We start from the raw sequence: 24,148 nt of genomic DNA, 5'->3' as shown, positions 1-24,148 counted from the left end.
GCCCTCGGGAGGCGGTTGCAAAGTCACACACTTCCGCCTTTTGCCCTTACTTGAAGCAAGCCTGGAATCTGGCAAGTTGCAGGGGAGCCATCTTTGTTAAGGGTGGCTGAAGCCCAGGCAGCCATTTTTGCGATGGGTACCATTGTTTCCCCTGCATTCCTGTGCAGTGAGCATCCTTTGCAGAAGGACAAATGGATTTTTGTTTGCTTGTCCTACTTTGTTTTAATTTCTGGGAAAATGCACCCTGGCCTTAGAAAGGAGGCAGGAGACCAGCTGATTTTATTGTCCCTAGTTTGCAATTCTTAGATTCACCCAAACCAGGGGACAGCCACTAAAACCAATTGTCGGGGCAGTTAGAGCAGACAAGATAAAATATTTCTTTTCCCAGCATGTTATTAGTCTGTGGAACTGATGTGATGGCGTCTGGCCTGGATGGACAGAGGGATGTTATTGTCCCTCTCACACAGCACCAGAACTAGGGAACATCCACTAAAATTGAGTGTCGGGAGAGTTAGAGCAGACAAAAGAACATATTTCTTTTCCCAGCATGTAATTAGTCTGTGGAACCCCTTGCCACAGGATATGGGGATGGTGTCTGGCCTGGATGGATAGAGGGATGTTATTACCCCTCTCACACAGCACCAGAACTAGGGAACATCCACTAAAATTGAGTGTCAGGCTCTGCTTTTGAGCTGTCTGCAGCTGGTAACAGGGTTCTGGACTAGATGGACAATTTTGACTGGATCCATTAGGAGTTCTCTTAGGCCAGTACCCAAAATGCTTCATTAGCACATCAGACATGAAACAGGTTGCAACTGTCCCTCTTCAAATGTACATCTAGACTGCGGTGGAAGAGAAGACCAGGAGACATAAGTGTAAAGAGGCATGTCAAATATCAGCGCAGAAGATGGGAGGGACACTAGTTTGGGATTAGTTGTGGGAAGGAAGTGCCCCCCTCCTTTTGGAGGCCTGCCAGGTGCAACTGTGACAAAAGAAACCCTGGTAAGCCGTTAAATAGCATTATCCGTAACTGGTGGGGGATGGGATGTCAAAAGGCATTAGCTCTGGCTGACACTGAACGACAGAGGTGCTTTAGCAGCATGGCCAGTAGCGCATTGTGGTTCAGGTTGTTTTGCTTTTCTAAGTATCAGCAAACTGTGGATGTGGAGAGCATGTTTCTCTTCTAAGGTCTCTGTCCGGAAATGGAGACTGGGGGGTGGGCAAGTCTTTCATTCAGTCTTCACATCTACTAAGAGGGCAGGGTTGTGAAGCGTGATGCCATTGACTGTCTCTCCTTTTTCTGCAAAGTAGATAAAATGAGGATTTTCTTTGGATGAACTCATGCGCATGAATGTGGCAGGAGACCTTTGGCTTCACAGAATACTGCTGTTTGAAGAATCATGCAAAATTCCAAAGCTTACAGCAGTGGGGTAGCTAGCGGGGGCGGGGTACCACCCTTGGGGGGGGCAACCCCACTACTGATCAAAAGTGCTAAAATTGCAGTTGTTAGGAATAATACCAACATGTTATATACCATTCAATGCGCAATTTACAGCAGAATGCAATGAAACAAACCAGAGGTAAATATCTCCATTATATCAAAAGTTATGACCAAAAAACCAAAATGCAACTCTTTTTTTCTGCTTTAACTTTTGATAGAATCTACTTCAACATCGTTTGTTTCATTGCATTCGCCATGAAATTACACATGATTGACATATAACACAATGTTATTATTCAAAAATACCAAGATTAAAAAAATGGTCCAGTAGTGGTGTCACCCCCCCCTCCCCGCCGGGAACATCACCTGCTGCGGCCCACACACCCCTAGCAATGCCACTGATTACTGTGCTGTTGCAAGGAATGCTGGGGTGTGCCCCACTGCCCCTTGCATTTTGCGGGGCATTCACTTGGCATGGCCAGATCTCTTGGGCACTTCTTGCCTGCTGCATATCTAGTGATGCACTTGCAACTAGTTTGAGAATTTCAACATCCTGAATGGACCTGCACATGGTCCTAGGATAGGATGACAGTTCTGCTGTAAATATCTGGGGGGGGGGAAGGATTGACACATCTTTCCCTATCTATTTTTGTCGTTCGTTCCCAGCCATATGATTGCAGTTCTCAGTTGTCTTGAGCAGGCAATTACGGCATTGTTAGGTGCCACATATTTATGGATTGATTTCCAGGTTAGCAGTCAACTCGACAAAAGCAGCAATCTAGTCCTCAATGAAGCCATGGTGGTGCTGTGGAGACGTTACACACAAATCCTTCTCTTTCTTGAAGGCTTCTTAAGAGTGGTGTGATATAGTGGTTGGAGTGTTGAATGAACCACAAAGTTCCAGGGTCAGATTCCTGCTTGGCTGTGAAGCCTACTGGGTGACATCGGCCCAGTCACTGGTTTCTCAGCCCAGTCTACTTCACAGGGTTGTTGTGTCAATTGAAAGAGGAGGGGCCATGTATACTACTCTGAGTCTTGGAGAGAAGGGGTTGGATATAAATTATCATTAAGAAGACTTATATACTTTTTTCCCCAACAAATAAGTTCACAAAGCTATTCACGGAGAATTCCAAATAAATAAATGGATCCTTATTCCAAAAGGGTTCACAATATAAAAATAAAATGAATAAATACTTCTCCAGGGAGAGGAAGAATTCAGAAGGAGATAATCAAGTAGATATGCTGGATTGCAACTTAAAAAAAAAAAAAAAGCAATAAGATTCTTCCTCCCCCCCCCCCATTTTGTGGGTTTTCTGCCATTATCTCATGCTGACATTGGCCTTAGACCCTGGAGAAGCCATAAGGAAGGAATGCTAACCACCCCATTTGCGGAATAAGCTCATTAGAGGCTTCCTTGTATTACAAGCTTATTAATGCTCTTGCCATATGCTGTAGGGAATGAACCTCTCCATTGGCTTCCTGAGCATGGGGTAATCAGGTAAGGACATGCAAGAAGGGATAGGGGGTGCTCTGAAATGGCAGCCTGGGCAGGTGGAAGAAACACAGCACAAGGGATTGTTCAGTGGTGACTGTGCATTGCCCCAATGGCCCCAATGACCAGTGGTTCATTGGGGTCAACAGTTGTTGTTGTTGTTGGCAACCTTCAGTCTCGAGAGACTCTGGTATCGCGCTCTGGATGGTGGTTCTGGAACATCTTCTAGTGTGGCTGAAAAGGCCAATTCGGGGGTGACAATCCCTTCCACACTGGGAGCAAGTGCAGTCTGTCCCTGGTCTGTCTCCCTGGCTGTGGGCCTTCCTTCTTTGCCACTTTGCCTCAGACTGTTGGCCAAGTGTCTCTTCAGACTGGGAAAGGCCATGCTGCACAGCCTGCCTCCAAGCGGGCCGCTCAGAGGCCAGGGTTTCCCACCTGTTGAGGTCCACTCCTAAGGCCTTCAGATCCCTCTTGCAGATGTCCTTGTGTCGCAGCTGTGGTCTACCTGTAGGGCGCTTTTCTTGCACGAGTTCTCCATAGAGGAGATCCTGTGGGATCCGGCCATCAACAGTGAGCCCGCTTTATCTGCAGGCTTGCTATCCATGGATTTGAGTATCTGCAGTTGACAAGCCGACAGATGGAGAGCCTCAGAGGACCTCATAGACACAACCAGAAGGGGCTTCCAGCACATCTCTGTCCAAACCCCTCCCCAGAGGAGCGGCAAATGTTGCTACTTTGCTAGGGAGACATGAGGAGGAGCCTCTCCTGCGGGGGGGGGGATGAGGTGAGCTTCTGGGGATCAGGTCTCGTTCCTGCTAGAGGGCCTGCAGGGTCTGCTCAGTGCTGGCCCCTCCTCTCCTCCGTCTGCGGACTGCCAGCTCTGAGACTGGAGTGGGCTCAAGGGGCAGTGTGGACGCCTTGGGGTCCCGAAGCTCAGCGGCCCTTGCCCAGGAGACCACTTGCCCAGGTGAACACCCGCAGCCTTCCTGAGTGGCGCTGGCAGTGAGCCAGGCTCTCCCCGCGCTCTTGCCCTGGCTGCCCCTGGGAGTGCCCGTGCACTGTCTGGGCACCCACCTGGTGGCACCAGCTCCCCGGCGAAGGTGAAATCACGGCCGGGCCGTCCCTTGGGCTCCCACTCCAACTGCCCTCTGGAGCCCTCTTCTAGGCATGTAGACCTGGGCTCCCGTCTGGATTTGAAGAGGCAGCTCCAGAGGGCAGTTATAATGGGGGCCCAGGTCTACCTGGCATGTAAGGGGAAAAGTTTCTCCTTGCCGAGCCACCTTGGGCCTCTATCCTGCACTGGATACAGCGCAAGCTTCTTGGCTTGCCTGTTACAGCGCAGGGTAGGCTTGCGCCCTAAGTTTTTTTTATCATCATTCCTTGAGCGCAATACAGCAACTGCTGCCTGTTCCAATCCCAATCTTGTACTCTCCCCACCCTACATTTTATGGTAATAGTTAAGTGTTAAAGTCCCAGGTCACAGCTTGAAGATGATAGCACAATTAGAGTTTTATTTGCAGCAGCCTGTCCTGCATTGATTTGTAAGTTGAGGTGTGATTTTTCAGTGATAACAAAATACACAACAGTTTCTGCACTTCTCATTAAAACAAACAAACAAACAAACCCTTAAATGAGCAAAAAAAGATAAGCTGGTAAATCTGAAAAACATTTTTAAAAATGGGCTAGATGAGGGTGCATGAGTAATGAGTGTGGCTGCATCTGTTGACACTATACCACCTATATCACCTACCTAGCATGCTTTTAAAGCAATTATAATTTATAAAAATGCACCCTTGGAATAAAAACACATAACACAGCTTTCTGCAGTTTTCCTCCATGGGATAAAAACTGAAATCTGCAAAAAAATAAAAATATTTAAGAACCTCTCTATTTATAAGCCACACAGGGGGCTAAGTAGAAAACATACTTGAGAAATGTAATTGTCCAGAAGTTTAAACTTATGTACTTCATGAAATGTTGCCACAGATTCATGAACTTACATGGAGGTGCGCAAGAGAAGAGACGCATCTCTGAATGGTTTAAAACTTCCAGAAGGCTAAGTTTGTGAGTCTATAGTAGCGAAACCAAGAGTGCCGTGACACCTTCGTGAACGCCTACAGTAATTTATGGCAGAATAGGCTCTGAAAACCCATGCCAAAATAAATTAGTCTTTCCGTTGTCTCTGAGTAGGGAAGGCATGTAATTTCTAGAGACACTGGGGCACGGTGGAGCTGAAATCTGGAGAATGAAAACTGAGAAATTTAAGTGTCAAAAAAAAATTTAAGTGTCAAAAAAAAGCATCCACAGCAAGCAAAAATCAGGACAGTGGTTGACCGGGGACAGTGTTATCTCAAGACCTCCTAAGTCAACATACCAAATGCTGCTTCCCCCCCTGATGTGCCAGCCTCTGTTCCTCCCAGTCCGTGCACTGGAACAGGAAGAGGGCGATGGAGTAGAAGGGCATGTCTCACCCCACCCCCCAATTTCGTTCCCCTTGTGCTAGGGGGTCCCACCAGGTTGTAAGCCACACCACCCCTCCTTCCCATATTAGAAATAAGAGTCAAAGACTGGATTATTCTGCCAAATGAGTTTTATTGGGGGAATTCAAGGTGTCCTCTCTGTGCTTGGCTGTGCCGTCTGGCATTCTGCCCTACACTAGAGGGGAGCCACTTCTGCGCTCAAGGCTATGGGGTGGTTGCGGCGTTCCTCTATCCCAGGCCGGGATGCTGCCTTCTGGCCAACAGATATCCAAGCTATGTTAAAATAAAAGACTAAAAATGCTGCTAAGATTAGACCTCAGCCACTTCTGCAGCCGGACCCCGTGTGGGCTTATTCCCTCCACCGTGTGGTGTCACTGGAATGGTTTCCCCTGAGAGAGGTGGGAAGAGAGAGAAAATAATTCAACAGGGTGAGCTGGAATGATTTTCTTACATGCCTTCTGCCACAGCCCCCTGCGAATCGCAGCATCTACCTTGACTATTCATCCCCAAAACACTTTTACAACGGCCCCCCCAAACCAGAGCCCTTCTGTGAGTGAAGCAAGAACAGGGAGGCATTGCTGCTGTAGAAGCTTTGCTGGCCAGAGAGTTGGCTACCAAGCTTCCTAAGTAAGTCTAATGTAAGAACATGAGAAGAGCCCCGCTGCATCAGACCAAAGGCCCATCTAGTCCAACTTCCTGTATCTCATAGTGGCCCACCAGATGCCTTAGGGGGCACACAAGACAACAAGGGACCTGCATCCTAGCAGTGGCGGACCTGCCATTAAATCAAAGGGGCAAATGTCCCAGGTATGGAGACTTGCGTGCCTCTAGGACCGTACGGAAGCCTCTCTGAGGCTCCTGATGTGGTCAGAAGCAGTGCTTCTGGTTTTCTGGAATAACAATTTAAAGCATCGGGGAAGCTTCAAGAGGCTTCCCTAACACATTCTGGAGTTGCGCGAAGCTCTGTGTATTCCAGGTAAGTGGGGGGGGATGGCGGCATCCGATGGGGGGGGCGCCGTCATGGACCTTTGCCCCATGGTGTGGGAGGTCCACCACTGCATCCTGGTGCCCTCCCTTGCAACTGGCATTCTGAGGTAATATGATGGCCGTTCCTACCCTGGGACCGACGAGCCTGGCTTAAAGTAATACTTTTTAATAATTAATAAATTTAAAAGTAATAATCCAAGGAGCACAAGGTTGTATATGCATTAACCTTTGATTGGTTAGAGATCGAACATTTTAAAAAAAAAAGATTAATCAATGTCCTTTTTTTTTTTTTACAGTTAGTAATTGTACATGGTTGATCTCACAAGGATTTGGCACTGTGAGGGAGGCACCCTTGTGTCTCACCAACAGTGGTGTGATCCACCTTGCAATGTTCACCTCTTGGTCCCGCTGGAGAGCCCAGATTCTCACTGTTCTGTCTCCAGCCCCTCTACCCAGTGGGGTTTTGAGACACCAACAAGCCTGGGATGGTTGGCCTCTGCAGTTGAACCCATTTGATTAACCTATTTCTGCCCAGCCCACAGGTGTACACATTTTATTCCTGTTGCATATATCCAACGTTGGGCAGAAATGGCTTAATCAACTCTTTTAACTGGGTGCCTCCCCTAAGATTTCTTCAAACGCACATCCAATTTGCACTATTTAGTCCAGCCTTGTAATTTGGGCTTTCCGGTGGCGGAATTTGAAACAGTACAATGAAAATGTTCAAGCCCTTCCTGGCTCCCTTACCTGATGGGGCTACATTCAGATTGATCTACTTCTCCCCCTTCCCTTGGCTCTCAGGTACCACCTCTGGAGCCGGGGCTGGAGATGGAGGAGGAAGTAGCAGGAGAGATCCCACAGCTGGTTTCTCCTTGGCCTCGTTGGGGGCTACCTTCCCAGGTGTGTTGCCTGACCCAAAGAGGCCTTGTGTGCCCATGCTGGATGCAGAGGAAGAGGTGGAAGTTGAAGCAGGAGCAGCGGTGCCATGGGCCGGCTTGGTTGGCAGGCCTCCAGAGAGGAAGGCTGTGTACTGGTTCCAGAACGAGAGGGGGCCCACTCCCACAAGCTGGGCTGGTATGTCACGTCCCAGGAAGTCCTGCAGCTTCACCTGGCCGCCCGAGAGCACAGGCACAGAACCTTCGAGAGGCAGGCGCCGTCCACGTCGTGCTGGGTTGTTGCTGCTCCACATGTGGCCACCCAGATTAATCTTTTGAAATGGAAAAAGACAGAAACCCACAGGTGACAAGTTGCTGATGGATCATGCAACTGACATGAGGGCAAATGGAAGGTAGGTTTATTGCTTTCCTCAGAGACGACTGGGAATTGTAGTCCTGCAAGGGTTCTGAGGATACTTAAACTCTTGGCAGGACTAGAATTCCCAGGAAAGAAAAGGAGGATGCTTCCATTTATAGTGCCTGTACAGTTAGATATATTTGAATTTTCAAGGACATCTCTTCATAAAAACATTCCTCTTGCAATGCCCAATCCTATGCATGTCTACTTAGAAGTTCTATGATGGGTCCCTTTAGGGAGAAGGGCGGGATATAAATAAAGTTTATTATTATGATGATAGTCAATGGGGTTTACTCCCAGGTAAGTGGTGATAGGGCTGCAGCCTTACAGCACATTCCTAACTTGTGCAGGAACAGGTAGGCCAGCAGGCCGGTGCTATAACCGGAGCAAGTTTGGGGCTGGTTGAGGCTCGGCCCGAGGCAAGGGGAAACTTTTCCCCTTACAAAGGGGAGAATTGCAGTGACCCCAATGGGTCTACTCAGATCTGTGCCACCTGACAAGGTGGTGGAGATCCGAGCAGAACGGAGCAGTTAGGAACTGCCCCGCACTGCCCAGGGCTAGGATATGGCATAATTTCCAGGTCCTGGCCCTGCCTCTTGCTCCCTGCCCACCCGCCCATGGGCCCACCAGCCGCCTGTACTTCTCCCGCCCTGAAATGCTTCCTCCTCGCCCTCCACCTGCCCTCTCCAGACCCCTGCGCCAGCCAACCTTGGCTGGTGAGAACTCACCTGCTGCCGTGGAGGCTGGATCTGGCCTCCGTGGGCCGGTGCACCTCCATGCGCCAGCGTGGCTTATTTGGAGGGAGGCACAAACGTGCTTTACAGCACATTTGCAGCCCTCCTGGGCCATTGCAAGGGACTTGTGCCAGACCAGGGCGCACTTAGGATTGCACCCTTAGTGGCAGTAGCTTTCTGCAAGGGTGTTCAGAATCCTTAATTAGAAGACTTCAATTCACTTAGAAAGCTTTAATAATAATAATAATAATAATAATAATAATAATAATAATAATAATAATAATAAGGGAAACCATGACAGTTAAATCAGTTCAATTGTATAACAGCCTTATTGTCACCTCAGGAGACATGAACGTTTGTGTCCTTGACATAAACGTGCCCATGACATGTCGGTAACCTTGCAGTCATCCTCGCTAGACTACAATCTGGGAATGTTCAAAGTAATCAGAATCAACTTCTAGAGAGAGTCAATGCACAATGTATTGTGCTTCATAAACCATCTCCAGGAGGGACAGCAAGCCCCAGTGCCTCTTTGTGGACTAGCAACCTGCAGATGCTGCACAATGACTCAGGCTTACGGATGAGCCAGCAAACAGCACAAGATAGAGACCAGGTGTCACCAGTCTGTGTGCCACAGTAGAACCATCCTAGTGGGACAGAAGGGCCATCATTTTAAGGCTGCCCAGCAATCCCCTGCCACAAAGACAGACCCATCATCTTTATGTGGCCAGCGTTCTCTCCCAAACAGAACAGAAATCCAGACACCCCAGAATGCCTGGCACGGGTTTAGACAGTGAAAATGCACTTCCCTGAAGGGCGTCTTGTGTTTCCCAGACTTGCCTCTAGAGGGGGACAGAGTCTGCTTCCTGTGCCAATAAAGACCTGGGGGAAAGCACAAAGGGGTCTCTCTTACCTGGTGGTGAGCCGTCAGTGCATGTTTACGCAGAGCAGCTCGGTCAGGGAAAGCCTGCTTGCAAATCCCACAAACCAGCGTCGGCCCCTCTTTGACTTGGCTGCCCTGCTGCTTCTCGGAAGGGCCTTCCCCTCCTGCTCCCTTCTCCTTCTCCTGTTCCTCCTCCTCTTCCTGTGGAGTTCCTTCTCCTTCTTCCATCTCTGCCTTCTCTTCCCCTTCCAGCGTGGAGTGCTGAGGACTTCTAGCCCGGGAAGGTGAAGTGGCCCCGGTGCCTCCTTCTTCATCTTCTGCCTGCCCCACTTCCTCTCCTTCCTTGGCAGGACCCAGAGCTTCTTGTTCCGGGCTGGAGGGTCCCTCTGCCTTCTCCCCACCACTCTGCAGAGAGTCCTCATCAGTGGGTTCTTCCTCATCTTCTTCTGATAGTTCTTCATCCTGTGGAGGAGGCTGCTGTTGCTGCTTCTCTCTGTCTCCTGGGGTGGTTCCCTCAGGGGTGGGGGGCTCAGGGAGAAGCGCCCCATTGGGGATCTGCCCTCCCAGGTGCATGCGGACATGCTGCTGTAGGCTGACAGCATTGGTGAACTTCTTCTGGCAGATGGGACAAGAGTTTTGGGCTCGGGCTGCCGAGCTGGTTTTGTGGCCCACAAAGTGGGCCCGCAGGTTCCCCCGGGTGGAAAAGGCACGTCCACACACCTTGCACTTGAAAGGCCTCTCCCCTCCGTGCTGCCCATAGTGGAGCTGCAGCGCCCGGGGGCAGCTCAGGACCCGTAAGCAAATGACACACTGGTTGGGCCCGGAGGAAGTCGGCGGGGAGGAGGATGCTGAGGACGAGCCAGCCGCAGCTTGGGAGCTGGTGACAGGAGCGGCACAGGAAGAAGAGGACGGAGACCCCTGGCGATCAATCTTCTCCACCAGCTGCTGCAGTTTGGAGGTCTCAGAGGGCGACGCCTCCAGCACGTAGGGGAAAGGCCCCACTGCGGTGCCTGCTTTGAAGTGGTTGGCCAGCAAGGCCCAACTGGGCAATGACCCCACCAATTTCCCTAGTTGGAGCCGGGCGCCTTCCGCCTCCCTTTCCGGCGGGGTATTCTCATCCCCTTTCCCCTTGGCTTCGACCGCCTTCATCAGGACCAATTTGTTGAAACTTGGCAAGGCTTGGGCAGCTGCTGATGGGGAGGCTCCGGAGAGCAGCGTCAGGCTCTCGGTCGCGCTAAGGGCCTTGCGCTCAGCAGGGGGTGGAGCAGTGGTCTCCTCACCAGGCTCCGCCTTCTCAGGTGGCACCGACATGCCGTAGGGTAGCCCCGATGTGGTGAGCACATAATCGAGGTGCTCCGGGACAGGGTGGGGGTTCATCTGGACATGAGGATACTTCTCCCGGTGACGGTGGAAGTGCACCTTCAGGTTCCCACGGGTGGTGAAGCGGTTGCCGCAGATGTTGCACTTATAGGGGCGCTCCCCGGTGTGCGAGCGCAGGTGGATCTGGAGGGCACTGTCGCTGCCGAAGACTTTGCCACAGAAGCGGCACTTGTGGCGCCCGCCTGGCTTCTCTTCCAAGCTGGTTTCGCCTCCGCTCCCGTTCTTCTGCCGCAGCAGCCCTGGAGAGGTGGCCTGCTCCAGGCCTCGGGCGGCACCCAAGCACTGAGCGGCCAGGAGGCCTGTGGCAGTGGGGAAGGCCGGGGCCAGCAGCTGCTCGGCTTTGGGGACTCTAGCACCGCCAGGGAACGGGTGATAGAGGTGAAAGAAAGTGGGCTTCGGTATTTCAGGGGAACTGGATGCCTGGGTCCTGCCTGGTTCCGTTTTGATTGAAAAGACAGGCAAGGGAGGCTTGGGTGGGAGGGACGTTCCCAGGGAGGGCTCCGTAGAGGGTGCCGGGGAACCCACCTGTCCCAGGGAGCCCAAGAGCAGCACTTGGCGGCAGATCTGTTCTGTCATCTGCATTTGGTGAAGCTGACGCTGCTGCAAGACCCGGAGCTCTTCCAGGATGAGAGGAATGTTGAGATGCCCTGCAGGGATGGCGGTGGGGGGAGGCAGCGGGGGAGGTGGCAGTGGGGGAGGCGGATTGGAGGCTGGCTCAGCAGGCAGGGGTCCTGACTCCACATCCATGCTGGGAGGACTTTCTGGGCGGACCTCCAGGGTAGATGAGGAAGAGGAGGAGGAGGAGCCAGAGTTGTCTTGGCCAGCAGTGGTCGTGGTTGCAGTAGATGAGCAGCTGGGTCGCTCTGGGCAGCAAGAATCCACATGAGCAGATAGCTGGGAGGGATTCTTGAAGCTGGTGCGGCAGGCGGGGCAGGATAAGGGGGCGGACTCGTCGCCGGTGTCTCCTGGGGAAGGGGAGGGAGAGAGAAAGGGAAGGGGTTATTCCAGATCGAGAGAGGAGGTGCCTAAGGCCAAGCCGACTCCGGCAGGGGTCCTTGTTCCAACAGAGAAGACCTACAGAACACCCGCTGCAGTTCAGAAGCAAACTGGTGACACACACACTTTTGAGGATGTGTATCAGCTCTCCGGCAGGAGCCCTGCTGGATCAAACCAAAGAGCCATTTACTCCAGTAGCATCTTGCTTCTCACAGTGGCCAGCTGGATCCCCCCTCCCATGAAGACCACAAGCAGAACATGCAGGCTACGGGTCACCCCGTTCCCCTTCCCCCACCTGCCCCACCCCCGGTATTCAGAGGTACACAGTTTTTTCTGACAGTGGAGGTTGCCAGCCACACGATGCCTTCGTCTCTAACTGGTTAGTGCCTGGAGGGTGACTGCCTGTGAACCCCAGATAACCATCAGGGTTCCATGATGGAAAGAAAGCAGGTTTGAAATGTCCTAAAATAGCCATGTTTATGTATGGTTAATGAGAGCTGCCCTAAAATTCTCCTATGGACCCCCCTCATTCTAAACTGCCAAGGGCCACCATGAGACCTTAGCATCCTTGCAAGCACATAGGAAGCTGCCTGGTATCAGGTCAGACCACCCTAACCAGGATTCTCAACTCTGGTTGATGGCAGCAACTCTAAGACAGCAACCTTGCTACCTGACAGCTTTTCAAGTGGTAATGCCAGGGACTGAAGCTCAGAACTTCTGAACGTACAGCATGAGCTCTATCACTGGGGCCGGCCCATTTGACTACCAGTTGAGGTAGTCACCTCAGGTAGGCAATTGGTGCTGGGTTCACACCCCCATCCACCCACTCGCCTCCACTGCTTCTCCCTCTCCTATCACCATTTCTTGGATTGGAATTGGAAGGGGGGAGGATCTAGAGCAGTGATTTTCAACTGGTATGCCGTGGCACACTGGTGTGCCACAAAAGGTCTGCAGCTGTGCCGTGAAAGTTTGGAGCCCAGCGGTTGAAAACCTGAAGCATCTTCCAGGTTCTGAGGCTTTGATTCTAGGGCAACTGCCTGTAGTAATGAATTGTGTTGTTTTTTTTTTTCTTTTCCTCTGCTGGCAGAAAAGGGACAGACAATCCATTACTACAGATAGTTGCCCTAGAAACAGAGCCACAGAACCCGGACAAGTTTCCCAGAAGTCAGAAATGACATCACAAGAGGCGAAGACCATACAGAAGATCAAAGAGGCTGGTGTGCCATGAGAAGAAAAATGTTGAAAATCACTGATCTCTGGAACATCTAGGCCTCCACTCTCCTCTCTCCCACACCTCTCTCCATGCCCCTCTTCCATTTCCAATTCCGAGAGGGTGGGCTGCCACATCACCATGTGAGTGGAAATGGCACACCCTCTCAGGTCTGTCTACCCATCCCAAATCACACCTCCCTGTTGATGGAATTGATCTGCATGCATGCAAAAAAAAATGCTTTTTGTAAGTAATATCGCAAAAGCCCTTCCATTTAACCCATTTCTGCCCTGCCCACAGATGTACACATTTGATCCCTGATGCGTCTATGCAACGTTGGGCAGAAATGACATTTAAGCAAGCAAGATGTTCTCATCCCCCACTGCTACAAAGAACTCCTTCCTACACATGCAGTCTTGGAAAAGGGCAAAGGTTCAACTCTGAACCAACACAGGTGAGGCACACCAAAGAACTGGACACCCTGCCATGGAAAGCAAAGGGAAGATTCCTCCCAGCACAACAGTGTAGGGCATATCTCTAGGTGGGACTAAGAAAGAAAGGCCCCCACCCCGTCTGAAATCCTGGGGTCATGCTGTCAGCCACAGTGGCCAATGTGGAGCTCAATGGGCCAATGGGCGAAGCGGCATTGATGTTCCAGCGTTCACACTGCCTCCGGCAAACCTAGCTGTGCAAATCTGACCCACCAGCCCACACACACAGGTGCACATTCACACATCACAAGCGCACAGTCACACATCCTTCCTCCCAGGGCCAATGTGGAGTTCAATGGGCCAAGTTTCATTGATGTTCCAGTATACCTGGAAAAGCCTCTGGCAAACCTAGCTGACCCAAACAAATCTGACTCACCAGCCCACCTCTGCACACACACACAGGTGCACATTCACACATCCTTCCTCCTAGGGGGAGGAGCCCCATCCATCAGGCCAGCCTCCCCCATATTCCGGTGGCCCATCCATCCATGGGGGTGCATCATGCACTTGGATGGCTGAGTGGACCAGACAATGGGGCTGGCTGGAAGGAGTCTGTGGGCTGCAGCAGGAGTCCGGATGGCGAGCGCCGAGCTGCGGGCACGGGATGGGGGAGAGGGGTCGCGGGATGCCTGCGTGCAGGGGGAACGTGTGAATGGGAGGAGGGGCGACTCTGGGGTCCCCCTCCCCGCTCCCAGGAGGCCCCTCCGCCGGAGGCCGGGGCAGGATCGGGCCGCCCCCTCCTCCCTCCGCCCGCGGCCAGCCTGGGGCCTGGGCGAGGACCCCACCTGCGGGCTCCCCCATGGCGCCTCCGGCGGCTCCCGCGCACTCGCTCTCCGGCGCCTGCCCGCTCCCCCGGGGGCTGCTCATCGCGGCCGAGCAGCCTCCGCTCCCGAAGGATGGAGCAGGACGCGGCCGGACGAGCGACGGGCCGCCGAGAGCGGCTCCCACCCGGCTGCGGCTGCAGGGACCTCTGGTGTCGGGAGGGCGGCTGCTTCGCGCGGCCAGCGCTGCGCCCCCGTGCGCCCGGCCAAGGAGCGCACCTGGCGGGCGGCGCGCTGGAAGGATGCGCGGGGCCCGCCCGCCCGCTCGCTCTGCCTCCTCCGCGGGATGCCGGGCGCGGCCTGGGGCTCGCTCCAAGGGCTGCGCGCTGCTCTGGAGGGTGCAGCGCTTGCAAGCAAGCCCCGTTCAGTTCTATGGGACTGCTGGGAATCCACGGGAGGCCTGCAGCCTTGGAAGCCAGTCCCATTCAGTCCATTGCTCAGAGGGCTGCAGTCCTTGAAGGCAAGTCCCATTCCGTTCAATGGGACTGCTGGGAATCCATGGTGCACTGGGAGGGCTGCAATCCGTGGAAGCAAGTCCCATTCAGGCCAATGGGACTGCTGAGAATCTGCATTGCTCAAAGGGCTGCAGTCCTTGAAAGCAAGTCCTATTCCGTTCCATGGAACTGCTGAGAATCTGATGCAGTTCTTTCAAGCAAGTCCCATTCAGGTAAATGGAACTGCTGAGAATCTATGGTGCTCAGAGGGCTGTAGTCCTTGAAAGCAAGCCCCACTGAGTTCTATGGAACTGCTGAGAATCTGATGTGGTCCTTGCAAGCAAGTCCTATTCAGTTCTATGGAACTGCTGAGAATCTGATGCAGCCCTTGAAAGCAAGCCCCATTCAGTTCAATGGGACTGCTGGGAATCTGATGCAGCCCTTGCAAGCAAGCCCCATTCAGTTCAATGAAACTGCTGGGAATCTGATGCAGCCCTTGCAAGCAAGCCCCATTCAGTTCAATGGAACTGCTGGGAATCTGATGCAGTTCTCTCAAGCAAGTCCCATTCAGTTCAATGGAACTGCTAAGAATCTATGGTGCTCAGAGGGCTGCAGTCTTTGGAAGTAAGTCCCATTCAGTTCAGTGGGACTGCTGAAAATCCGCATTGCTCAAAGGGCTGTGGTCCTTGAAAGCGTCCATTCAGTTCAATGGGACTGCTGAGTATCTGAGGCAGGCCTTGGAAGCAAGTCCTATTCACTTCTGTAGAACTGCTGAGAATCTGATGCAGTTCTTTCAAGCAAGTCCCAGCAGTTCCATAGAACTGCTGCAAATCCATGGTGCACTAGGAGGGCTGCAATCCTGGAATTATGATTGGGCCATTAGTCACAAAACAACATGACCCCAGTAGAATATAATTCGATTTCTCTTTACAAACACCAAAATCAAAAGCACTACATTTGCAACAAAATGTAATTTTTAAAAAAATCAAACCCTCAACATAAGATACATAAGACTGCAAACTTCATGCACCCAACCTAGAATAGTGAGTTTGTTATATCAAAGTCACTGGTTGCATTTAGCCTAGTATCCTCTACACCAGGGGTGTTAAGCTCAATTCATAGTCAGCCAAATAGCATTCATGGTGCCTGCTAAGGGCCCGAAGCAACAACATTAAGCAGGAAGTGATGTCATTAAGCAGATGATGGCCAGAATTAAGCACTTCGTTCGGCGGTAAGCCTCTCAGACGTGCCTTACGGCACGTCTGCGACAGTGCGCTCCAGTGGAAAGCCGAAGTGCTGAGCTCAGGAATGGGCTCTTGGTCTCTCACCCCTGTTGGTTAGCCCTTTACCCTATAGTGTTCCTTGCCTTCTGAGGCCTTCTTCCATCTCTCCCTCCCAGAGCGTTGGCAGAAGCGGCACTGCTAGAAGGGTGGCACTGGGAAACCCATAAGAACAGCCCCACTGGATCAGGCCATAGGCCCATCTAGTCCAGCTTCCTGTATCTCACAGCAGCCCACCAAATGCCCCAGGGAGCACACCAGATAACATGAGACCTCATCCTGGTGCCCTCCCTTGCATCTGGCATTCTGACATAGCCCATTTCTAAAATCAGGAGGTTGCGCATACGCATCATGGCCTGTAACCCATAATGGATTTTTCCTCCAGAAACTTTCCCAATCCCCTTTTAAAGGCATCCAGGCCAGATGCCATCACCACATCCTGCGGCAAGGAGTTCCACAGACCAACCACACGCTGAGTAAAGAAATATTTTCTTTTATCTGTCCTAACCCTCCCAACACTCAATTTTAGTAAATGTCCCCTGGTTCTGGTGTTATGTGAGAGTGTAAAGAGCATCTCTCTATCCACTTCATCCTTCCATGCATAATTTTGTATGTCTCAATCATGTCCCCCCTCAGGCGTCTCTTTTCAAGGCTGAAGAGGCCCAAATGTCCTAGCCTTTCCTCACAAGGAAGGTGCCCCAACCCAGTAATCATCTTAGTCACTCTCTTTTGTACCTTTTCCATTTCCACTATGTCCTTTTTGAGATGTGGCGGCCAGAACTGGATATAATACTCCAGGTGTGGCCTTACCATCGGTTTGTACAACGGCATTATAATATTAGCCGTTTTGTTCTCAATACCTTTTCTAATGATCCCCAGCATAGAATTGGCCTTCTTTACTGCCGCCGCACATTGGGTGGACACTTTCATTGGGACCTGTTCACCACCACCCCAAGATCTCTCTCCTGATCTGTCACAGACAGCTCAGAACCCACCAGCCTATATGTGAAGTTTTGATTTTATCAGGAGCTGGATAAAGAGCTTCCAGGGGCCCACAGGCCATATGTGCAACATCCTTGGTCTATGACTGACAGAGGCCCTCCAGGGCTTCAGACAGGGGTCTCGCCAGCTCAACCTAGGGGTGCTCCCAGGAATTGAACCTGGGATAGTCAGCATGTACAGCAGGGGCATTACCACAGAGTGAGGGGGACGCATTTTGGGGAGCAGCCAAATGGAGCTGCCAGCTGTCCCCATTGTTGGCTTTGGTTGCATGAGTGTTGTTAGGATCTCAACTTGAAGGATGCGATTCTTCTTCTTTCAGTCTCACCACAGAAAACAGATTTAGGCCCAAATACTAACCAACTTTCCCGCACTGACATAGCTGTGTGAAGAGGACTTGTGCTGAATCCTGCAGCTGGGTGGCTTCACGGAGGCCTCTTCAAGGTAAGGGAATGTTTGCTCCCTTACTTCAGAGCTGCTTTGTCCTTATCTCAGTGCTGGAAAGTTGGTTAGGATTGCGCCCTTAATAAAAGAATAAGAGCCCAATTCTGGGCTCAGTGTGCCGGCTCACTGCCGACATGCACTGTTGCAAATGTGCCATAAGGCACGTTTGTGGGCCCTACCGCCGGGGGAGCGCCAGTCCAGTGCTGGCCAGCGCCGGGTTACCGCTGGGTGGGCACCCAACCTCCGCCACTCGGCGGTTGCGCAGACTGCCAAACAGTGGAGAGGTAAGTTGGGGCGTGGGGGGAGGCAAGGAGGAGGAATTTTGGGAAGGGGGAAGGCGGGCAGAGGGCAGAGGGTAGGGAGGAGGCATTAAGGGGAGGTGGGAGATAGGGAGAGGTGTGCCAGGGGTAGGGAGTGGGAAGGGAGGAAGCCGGGACCGGTGGAGCAACGCTCCACCAGATCTTGAACCTCCATGTTGGGCTTGCCACCCTACAAGGAGGCTCGATTCACCACCGACCTTTTCATTGGCGGTGAATCAAGTAGCCTCGTTGTGGGGCTACTCTCTTTACCCGGGGGGAGGGGACGAATGTCCCCTCCTCCCGAAGAGCTGCCGGTGACTGCCCAAAGCACGCAGGATGTGGCGGCAGCCATTTTCGGTGCTGCCGCAGCCGTGCACCCTGGTCAGCTCAGGATTGGGCTGCCTGACGGCTAATATTATAATGCCGTTGTACAAATCGATGGTAAGGCCACAGCTGGAGTACTGTGTCCAGTTCTGGTCGCCGCATCTCAAAAAGGACATAGTGGAAATGGAAAAGGTGCCAAAGAGAGTGACTGGGCTGGGGCACCTCCCTTACAAGGAAAAGCTGTAGCATTTGGGGCTCTTCAGTCTAGAAAAGTGGTGCCTGAGGGCAGACATGATTGAGACATACAAAATTATGCAGGAATGGATAGACAGAGTGGATAGAGAGATGCTCTTTTCCCTCTCACACAACACCAGAACCAGGGGACATCCACTAAAATTGAGTATTGTGAGAGTTAGAAAATATTTATTTACCCAGCATGTAATTAGTCTGTGGAACTCCCTGCCACAGGAAGTTGTGGCATCTCGCTTAGATGCCTTTAAGAGGGGATTAGACAAATTTCTGAAGGAAAAGTCCATCATGGGTTACAAGTCATGGTAGGTATACGCAGACTCCTGATTTTAGAAGTAGGCTACCTCAGAATGCCAGGTGCAGGGGAGGGCACCAGGACGCAGGTTGTGTCTGTTGTCTTGTGTGCTCCCTGGGGCATTTGGTGGGCCACTGTGAGATACAGGAAGCTGGACTAGATGAGCCTTTGGCCCGATCCAGTGGGGCTCTTCTTATGTTCTTATGTATATTTCCCACACACCTCACTGTGGGATTTAGCTAAAGGCAATGTGGTTTAGTGATCAAGGAGCCAAAGACCATGAACCTCACTAGATGTCTTTGGGCTGGTCAACAGCCTCCAACCTAATAGAGGAGGGGCAAGAATCATGTTTAACATCCTGTAATAATGAAAATACTGTATGATAAACAATCAGTGAAGTGTGTAGGTGCTGCCATCTATTTGTGGATGGCTGTCCATGTCCAACGGAGAGATTTCCGTTTGCCTAGACCAGCCATTTTCAAGCACTGTGCCGTGGCACACTGGTGTGCCATGAATGGTGCACAGGTGTGCCACAGGAATTGGGAGAAGGTCATTTATGAATAGGGCCAATGGGAGCCCCCACTGGCAGCATGGTGCGCCTTGTCAAAAACCTGATGGTGTGCCTTGACCATTTTAGTGCCTTGTCAGTGTGCCACGAGATGAAAAAGGTTGAAAATCAATGGCCTAGACCAGGGGTGTCCAAAGTTTTTGGCAGGAGGGCCACATCATCTCTCTGACACTGTTCTGGGGGCCGGGGGAAAAAAAGAATACATTTACATTTAAAATTTGAATAAATTTACATAAAATTACATAAATGAATATATTAAAGATGGACTTATATGAATGAATGAAGGTCTTGCAATAGCTCAAGGCCTATAAAAGGCCTTGCACAAAGGAAGGCTGGCCTTTCCTTCGCTGCTGCTAATACATCACAGACGTGAAACAGTAAGCAGGGGAGGGAGCCCTCATCCCACAGCTCTCACAAGAGGTCAAACAGTCTCCAGAGGCTCATTGGAGACTGGGGGCTCCCTGAGGGCCGCATTGGGAGTCCTCGAGGGCCACAAGTGGCCCCAGGGCCAGGGTTTGGGCACCCCTGGCCTAGACGCTTCCCACAGAGATGAGCAATTTGTCTGTTCTGTAGATTGCTTTAGTTAAAACGTCTTCTGTGAAGCAGCAAAGATATAGTCTAATCAGCTCCTTTTCCCACCCCCTCCTTCTTTCTCTCTTCATCTCCAAATCGCAGAGAAAGCTGGACGCTAGTCAATCCTGCGCAATTGTCACAAGCAAATGCCCAGAAAGAAAAATGACGGGGCCGGTGGCTGGGGGGGGGGGGGCGAAGAGATCTAACTTAACACAAGAGAGACTATCTAGGACTCAGTGAGTTACTTAGCAACAGCACAAAGACCGGAGAGGGCAAAGAGAAAAGAAGCAGTGTGTGGCAAAAATCTGTGGTGAGGAAGTGTGACAGAATGCATATGCGCACAGCTGCCTTTGTGGCCCTTGGGAGCTGTGCATGGAGGAGCACAGAGACATATGAGACAAGAGCGATGGCAAATCCCTCGGAGCGTGTCACCAAATGGGCCTAAACAGGAAATGGGAATGGCTGGTGAGGCCTGATCTGCGCAAGGTGGTGGAAACCTGAGATGTTGTACCCATTTGGGCTGCAGGTGGGACTCACAGATTTGCATCTTCCTTCATGTTTGAAAAAAGAGCATCCTCTCCCTACAAGCAGGAAACTCGCACAGAAAGGAATAGATTAGGATGCAAAACTTTCTCACTGGCGCGCTAAATGTTTACTGGCTGTAAGGAAGGCTTTTTTTTTTTTTACATGAGGAGGCATTCCAAAGTGGAATCCCTCACGTGATATCCATGTTCCACCACTCACCACCTTGCGCATAGATCCAGTCTGATTTGTAATGCAGGCCTGAAAATCTAAATGTGTGTCAGTACCATAGCTGGGGGGGGAAATGGTAAGTAGGTGCCACAACACGCCATGTAAGCAGTTGTCCTACAAACAAACTGTCAGCGCCATTCCGGGCAGTGACGGCAACACACAGGTGCTCACTGAACCGAACGGCATCCCCTATGCGTTGCCATTGCTGCCCAGAAAGGCTCCTAACAGTGAGTGGGAGAGGCTGCTTACATGGTGAATTGCAGCACCTGCAGTACTTACCATTTTGCCCCCCCCAGCTACACTACTGAAGTGTGTCGGAATGTACATGAGACTGCTGCTGAGCTGGAGGGCTGTGAAAGAGTGAGGGGCAGATCTATGTAATTGGTGTGCTAACACACCATAAAACAAGCCCTGTTGGATCAGACCAAAGGTCCATTTAGTCCAGCATCCTGCTTTGCACGTTGGCCTGCTGTGATATGATGCGGGCGTTTCGCTCCCGCCACCCCGAATGGCTCCAAAGGGGAGGGAGTCTGCTTGCACGCCACAGTGAGGCTCCCTGAAAACTTAGTGCTTTGCACCCCCTCTTGCTACGCCACTGTTGGGCGGCAAGGTGCTTTTGCACACCTGCAATCCATAAACTGTATACAAAAAAGATGCACAGCCCAGTCTTATGCATGTATCCTTTGAAGGAAGTCACCCTGCGTTCAACAAATGTGCATAAGATTTCAGCCTTTGGGCTCAAGGGAAACCGGAATGTGTGCATTGCTTTGGCCAGAGTGTTCAAAGAGGCAAATTTCAAACACCATGATTTGGACGCAAACTCAACGGAACCCAAAGGAATTTACTTGTGAGTAAACACACATAGAGTGGGGATTGAAGTGAGGCCTTGAAATGTATTGGGTTGAAGTTGGAATGAGTGCTTCACCTGACTGCTTTCTTCATCCTGTGCAATGCAGATTGGCTCTCAAGTTGGAGACACCTGAAGTTAACACCTTTCTACGGGGCGCCTGTGCTCTGAACATGGCAGGCCAAGATCTGAATTAATTGCATGGGCTGGTGAGCGTGAGTGGTTGCTGAAGGATGGATGGTCCTCCCTCCTGAGATGGGGCTCAGAGCTGGGGAAGCGCAGCAGCTAAATAGGCAGCAGCTAAATAGTCGATCTGGGAAGATCTTCAGTACTATTGCACGGCCTTAGGAAAATCACTTTCATGCTGCTTCAGCCCTGCCTCCCACTTGCAGTGCAATCTCAATTAAAATAATGACCTACCTCACAGGGCTGTTGGAATGATTACTGAGATAATGTGCCATACAAATGCTAACCAGCTTGGTGGAGGGGTGGCAACCTTTCCAGCTCAGTGAACATTGCAAGTATCCTGGTTGTGGTTTCTCATACTTCCTGGAGGACATGGCATTAAAAAGTGCTCAGGGAGAGATGTGGATGGGGATCCCTTTTGCCCTCTGAAGTCCTTCATGTTAAGTATATGCGCTTGTGTGTGTGTGTGAAAGAGAGAGAGAGAGAGAAAGAAAAAGAAAGAAAGATTACTTGTAAATATGAGGGAAAATGAGAGAGAGTTGTACATGTATGTGTAGACATGGTTTGTGTTTGCAAATGAATCAGAATCTGTGGACATGTGTGTGCTGCATGGATATGTTCGTGAGTGTCAGTGCGCCACAGAGAGGTGTGGAATGGACGCATCAAGGCATCAATTGCTAGTTACAATTACATGCACACTTTCTGAGTTCCCACTAACTTCCTTCTAGCTTTTTTTTCTTGGGGGGGGGGAATGAAACTGCAGCTTCTGCCTCTTTCCTCGCTCTCCCCTGCCACCAAACTGACACAGCCCACCCCCTCCAGGCACACTTTCCCACACTGCTGCCTGCCATCCCCCACACTCATGGCACCTGCCAGAACTCTCCCAGACCCCCCAAATCCCTCCCCTGAGGGCACCCACCGTTCTCAGAGGCCGTGGAGCCTTCACAGTCCGAGATGAGCTGCTGGGGGTTGCGCTGCTTTCTCCGAGACATGCCTGCAGGGGGGCCTGGCAGGGGACCCCCAAGTCTTTCTCTTTGGTGGGGAGCCAGTGGGCACCTGATCCCTCTCTCTCAGGAATGGGATCCCTCCTGCACCCCCACAGCCCCCTCCTCTTTCACACTCACATACTCAAGGGACACGCCTCCCTCCTTTGTGCCCCTCATTGTAAAAGCAAAACTCTTAATCTTTCTGTACACTCTTTTTCTTTTGTACTAGCAGGGGTGTGTGTGGGGGGAGCAAACTTAACTCCTTCCTTCCCTGGAACTAGCCCAGTCTTCCCAACTGTGTGTGTGTGTGTGTGTGTGTGTGAATCAATTATTCCAACACTGAAATGCAGTGAATTCTGCAGTGGAAAAAGGTGGATGTTAAAGAGTATTGGTGAGATAAATGTGACAGCTCTGAAGCACGACCATCATTGGGAAAGACATTCTCCCAGTTCAAATGGGCCTGCAAACATTTTGCCTCTCCCTTTTGAAGGGTGTTAATTTAGGGATGGGTTTAGCTGAAGGTGTAAGAATGATCGAGTTTGGAAAGTCTATTGTTGACTTCCTGACTTAAAATGTTGTTTGTTTGTTTTGGAGATTATTTTGCCATTTTTGTTTAACAATATTGGGTTTGAAAATGTGAAAAATTTCACATGTTGACTTCATGTCCTGGAATGTTCCAGGTTTTCTTTCTGGCTCTAGTTTTTGCAGAATGATCTCTTTGGTGATCACTCACTGGGCTGTGAGCTACTGGTGACGTATATGAGTCTCCTCTGGGGAGAAAGGCGGGGTCCAAATGCTGGAAATAAATAAATAAAATGTGGTTTTATGACTACAGGTGCATGAGAAATGCTAGATCCATAAGTTTAGCCAAAAGTAGCTGAGTGGATTGTGCAAGACTTGGGGTATAGAATACCCTTGGTTCAAATTCCACCCCTTGCTGTATGTTTCTTGGGTAAATTTCTAGCTGAGCCTCAGTTTTCACCATCTGTACAATGGGTATAATAATAAAAAAAAATCTAAGCCTAGCTTAAATAAACAAGAGATAATCTAATAAGGAGGAAGTGTTGAGATTTGATCTGAAATATAATGGAAATATTAGGGTGAAGCTGGACATTTTGTGATGTTTCCTATGTTTACATCACAGCTCCTTTGGCAGTTCATGAACTGGAGCTTCACAATTTGGAACCCATGCCTACGAATTGCCCATCTCTAATGTAGCATGGGAGAACATTTTTTGGGATTACTAGAACTTTAATCCACAGTGAAGCGCTAGTCAGGCCTCCTTTATTGCTCTTGAAATAGAAAGCTGCAGAGCTGAAGCACATAATAGAACCTTCATCAGCCACCTGGTATCTACACCTGCATTCTTAGGTCTCTACTGGCGGAATGGTATGGGGTCCCTTCTGAATCCCATAGTCAGTGTGCTTCTTTAAAACACACACAATGCCCATATTCTGAATACTTCCAGAATTAACACTAGTAGTCATTGTGGAACTGATGCTATCACCCTATGAGGCCATACTTCTTGCTGTAGTCATCCATCCATCCATCCATCCATCCATCCATCATCATTTTTAATTATCAGTTTATCTTTGGGCGAGTTTGGATGATACTTCAAAACTGCACCAGCCCACATGGTATTCCATACATGATATCCCAGTCACCCTTCCTACATGCTCTTTCAGTTTTGGTTGCTTCTTACT

General features: G+C 50.8%; 1 protein-coding gene across 1 annotated transcript; it reads right to left on the bottom strand.

Moving 5' to 3' along the window:
• Nucleotides 1-5,505: 5,505 nt before the first annotated feature.
• On the bottom strand, nt 5,506-14,307 carry SALL2 (spalt like transcription factor 2). Its single transcript, XM_066627779.1, has 4 exons — nt 14,173-14,307; nt 9,341-11,655; nt 7,148-7,607; nt 5,506-5,802 (listed from the first exon to the last, which is right to left on the bottom strand). The coding sequence occupies exons 1-3, from the start codon at nt 14,252-14,254 to the stop codon at nt 7,173-7,175; spliced, it is 2,832 nt and encodes a 943-aa protein (XP_066483876.1). The 5' UTR covers nt 14,255-14,307; the 3' UTR covers nt 5,506-5,802; nt 7,148-7,172.
• Nucleotides 14,308-24,148: the final 9,841 nt, after the last annotated feature.

Source organism: Tiliqua scincoides, chromosome 5 (assembly GCF_035046505.1).
Source record: "Tiliqua scincoides isolate rTilSci1 chromosome 5, rTilSci1.hap2, whole genome shotgun sequence".
Lineage (NCBI taxonomy): Eukaryota > Metazoa > Chordata > Lepidosauria > Squamata > Scincidae > Tiliqua > Tiliqua scincoides.
The sequence above is the reverse complement of the archived record's forward strand: the minus strand, read 5'-3'. Positions and strand labels throughout refer to the sequence as shown.

Excerpts from the sequence above, each read along its gene's own strand:
- SALL2 (XM_066627779.1), bottom strand. The coding sequence starts at position 14,254 with ATGAGCAGCCCCCGGGGGAGCGGGCAGGCGCCGGAGAGCGAGTGCGCG. Across the intron at positions 11,656-14,172 it reads CGCCATGGGGGAGCCCGCAG|GAGACACCGGCGACGAGTCC; the intron begins GTGGGGTCCTCG and ends CCCCTTCCCCAG. Across the intron at positions 7,608-9,340 it reads CACTGACGGCTCACCACCAG|ATTAATCTGGGTGGCCACAT; the intron begins GTAAGAGAGACC and ends CCATTTCAAAAG.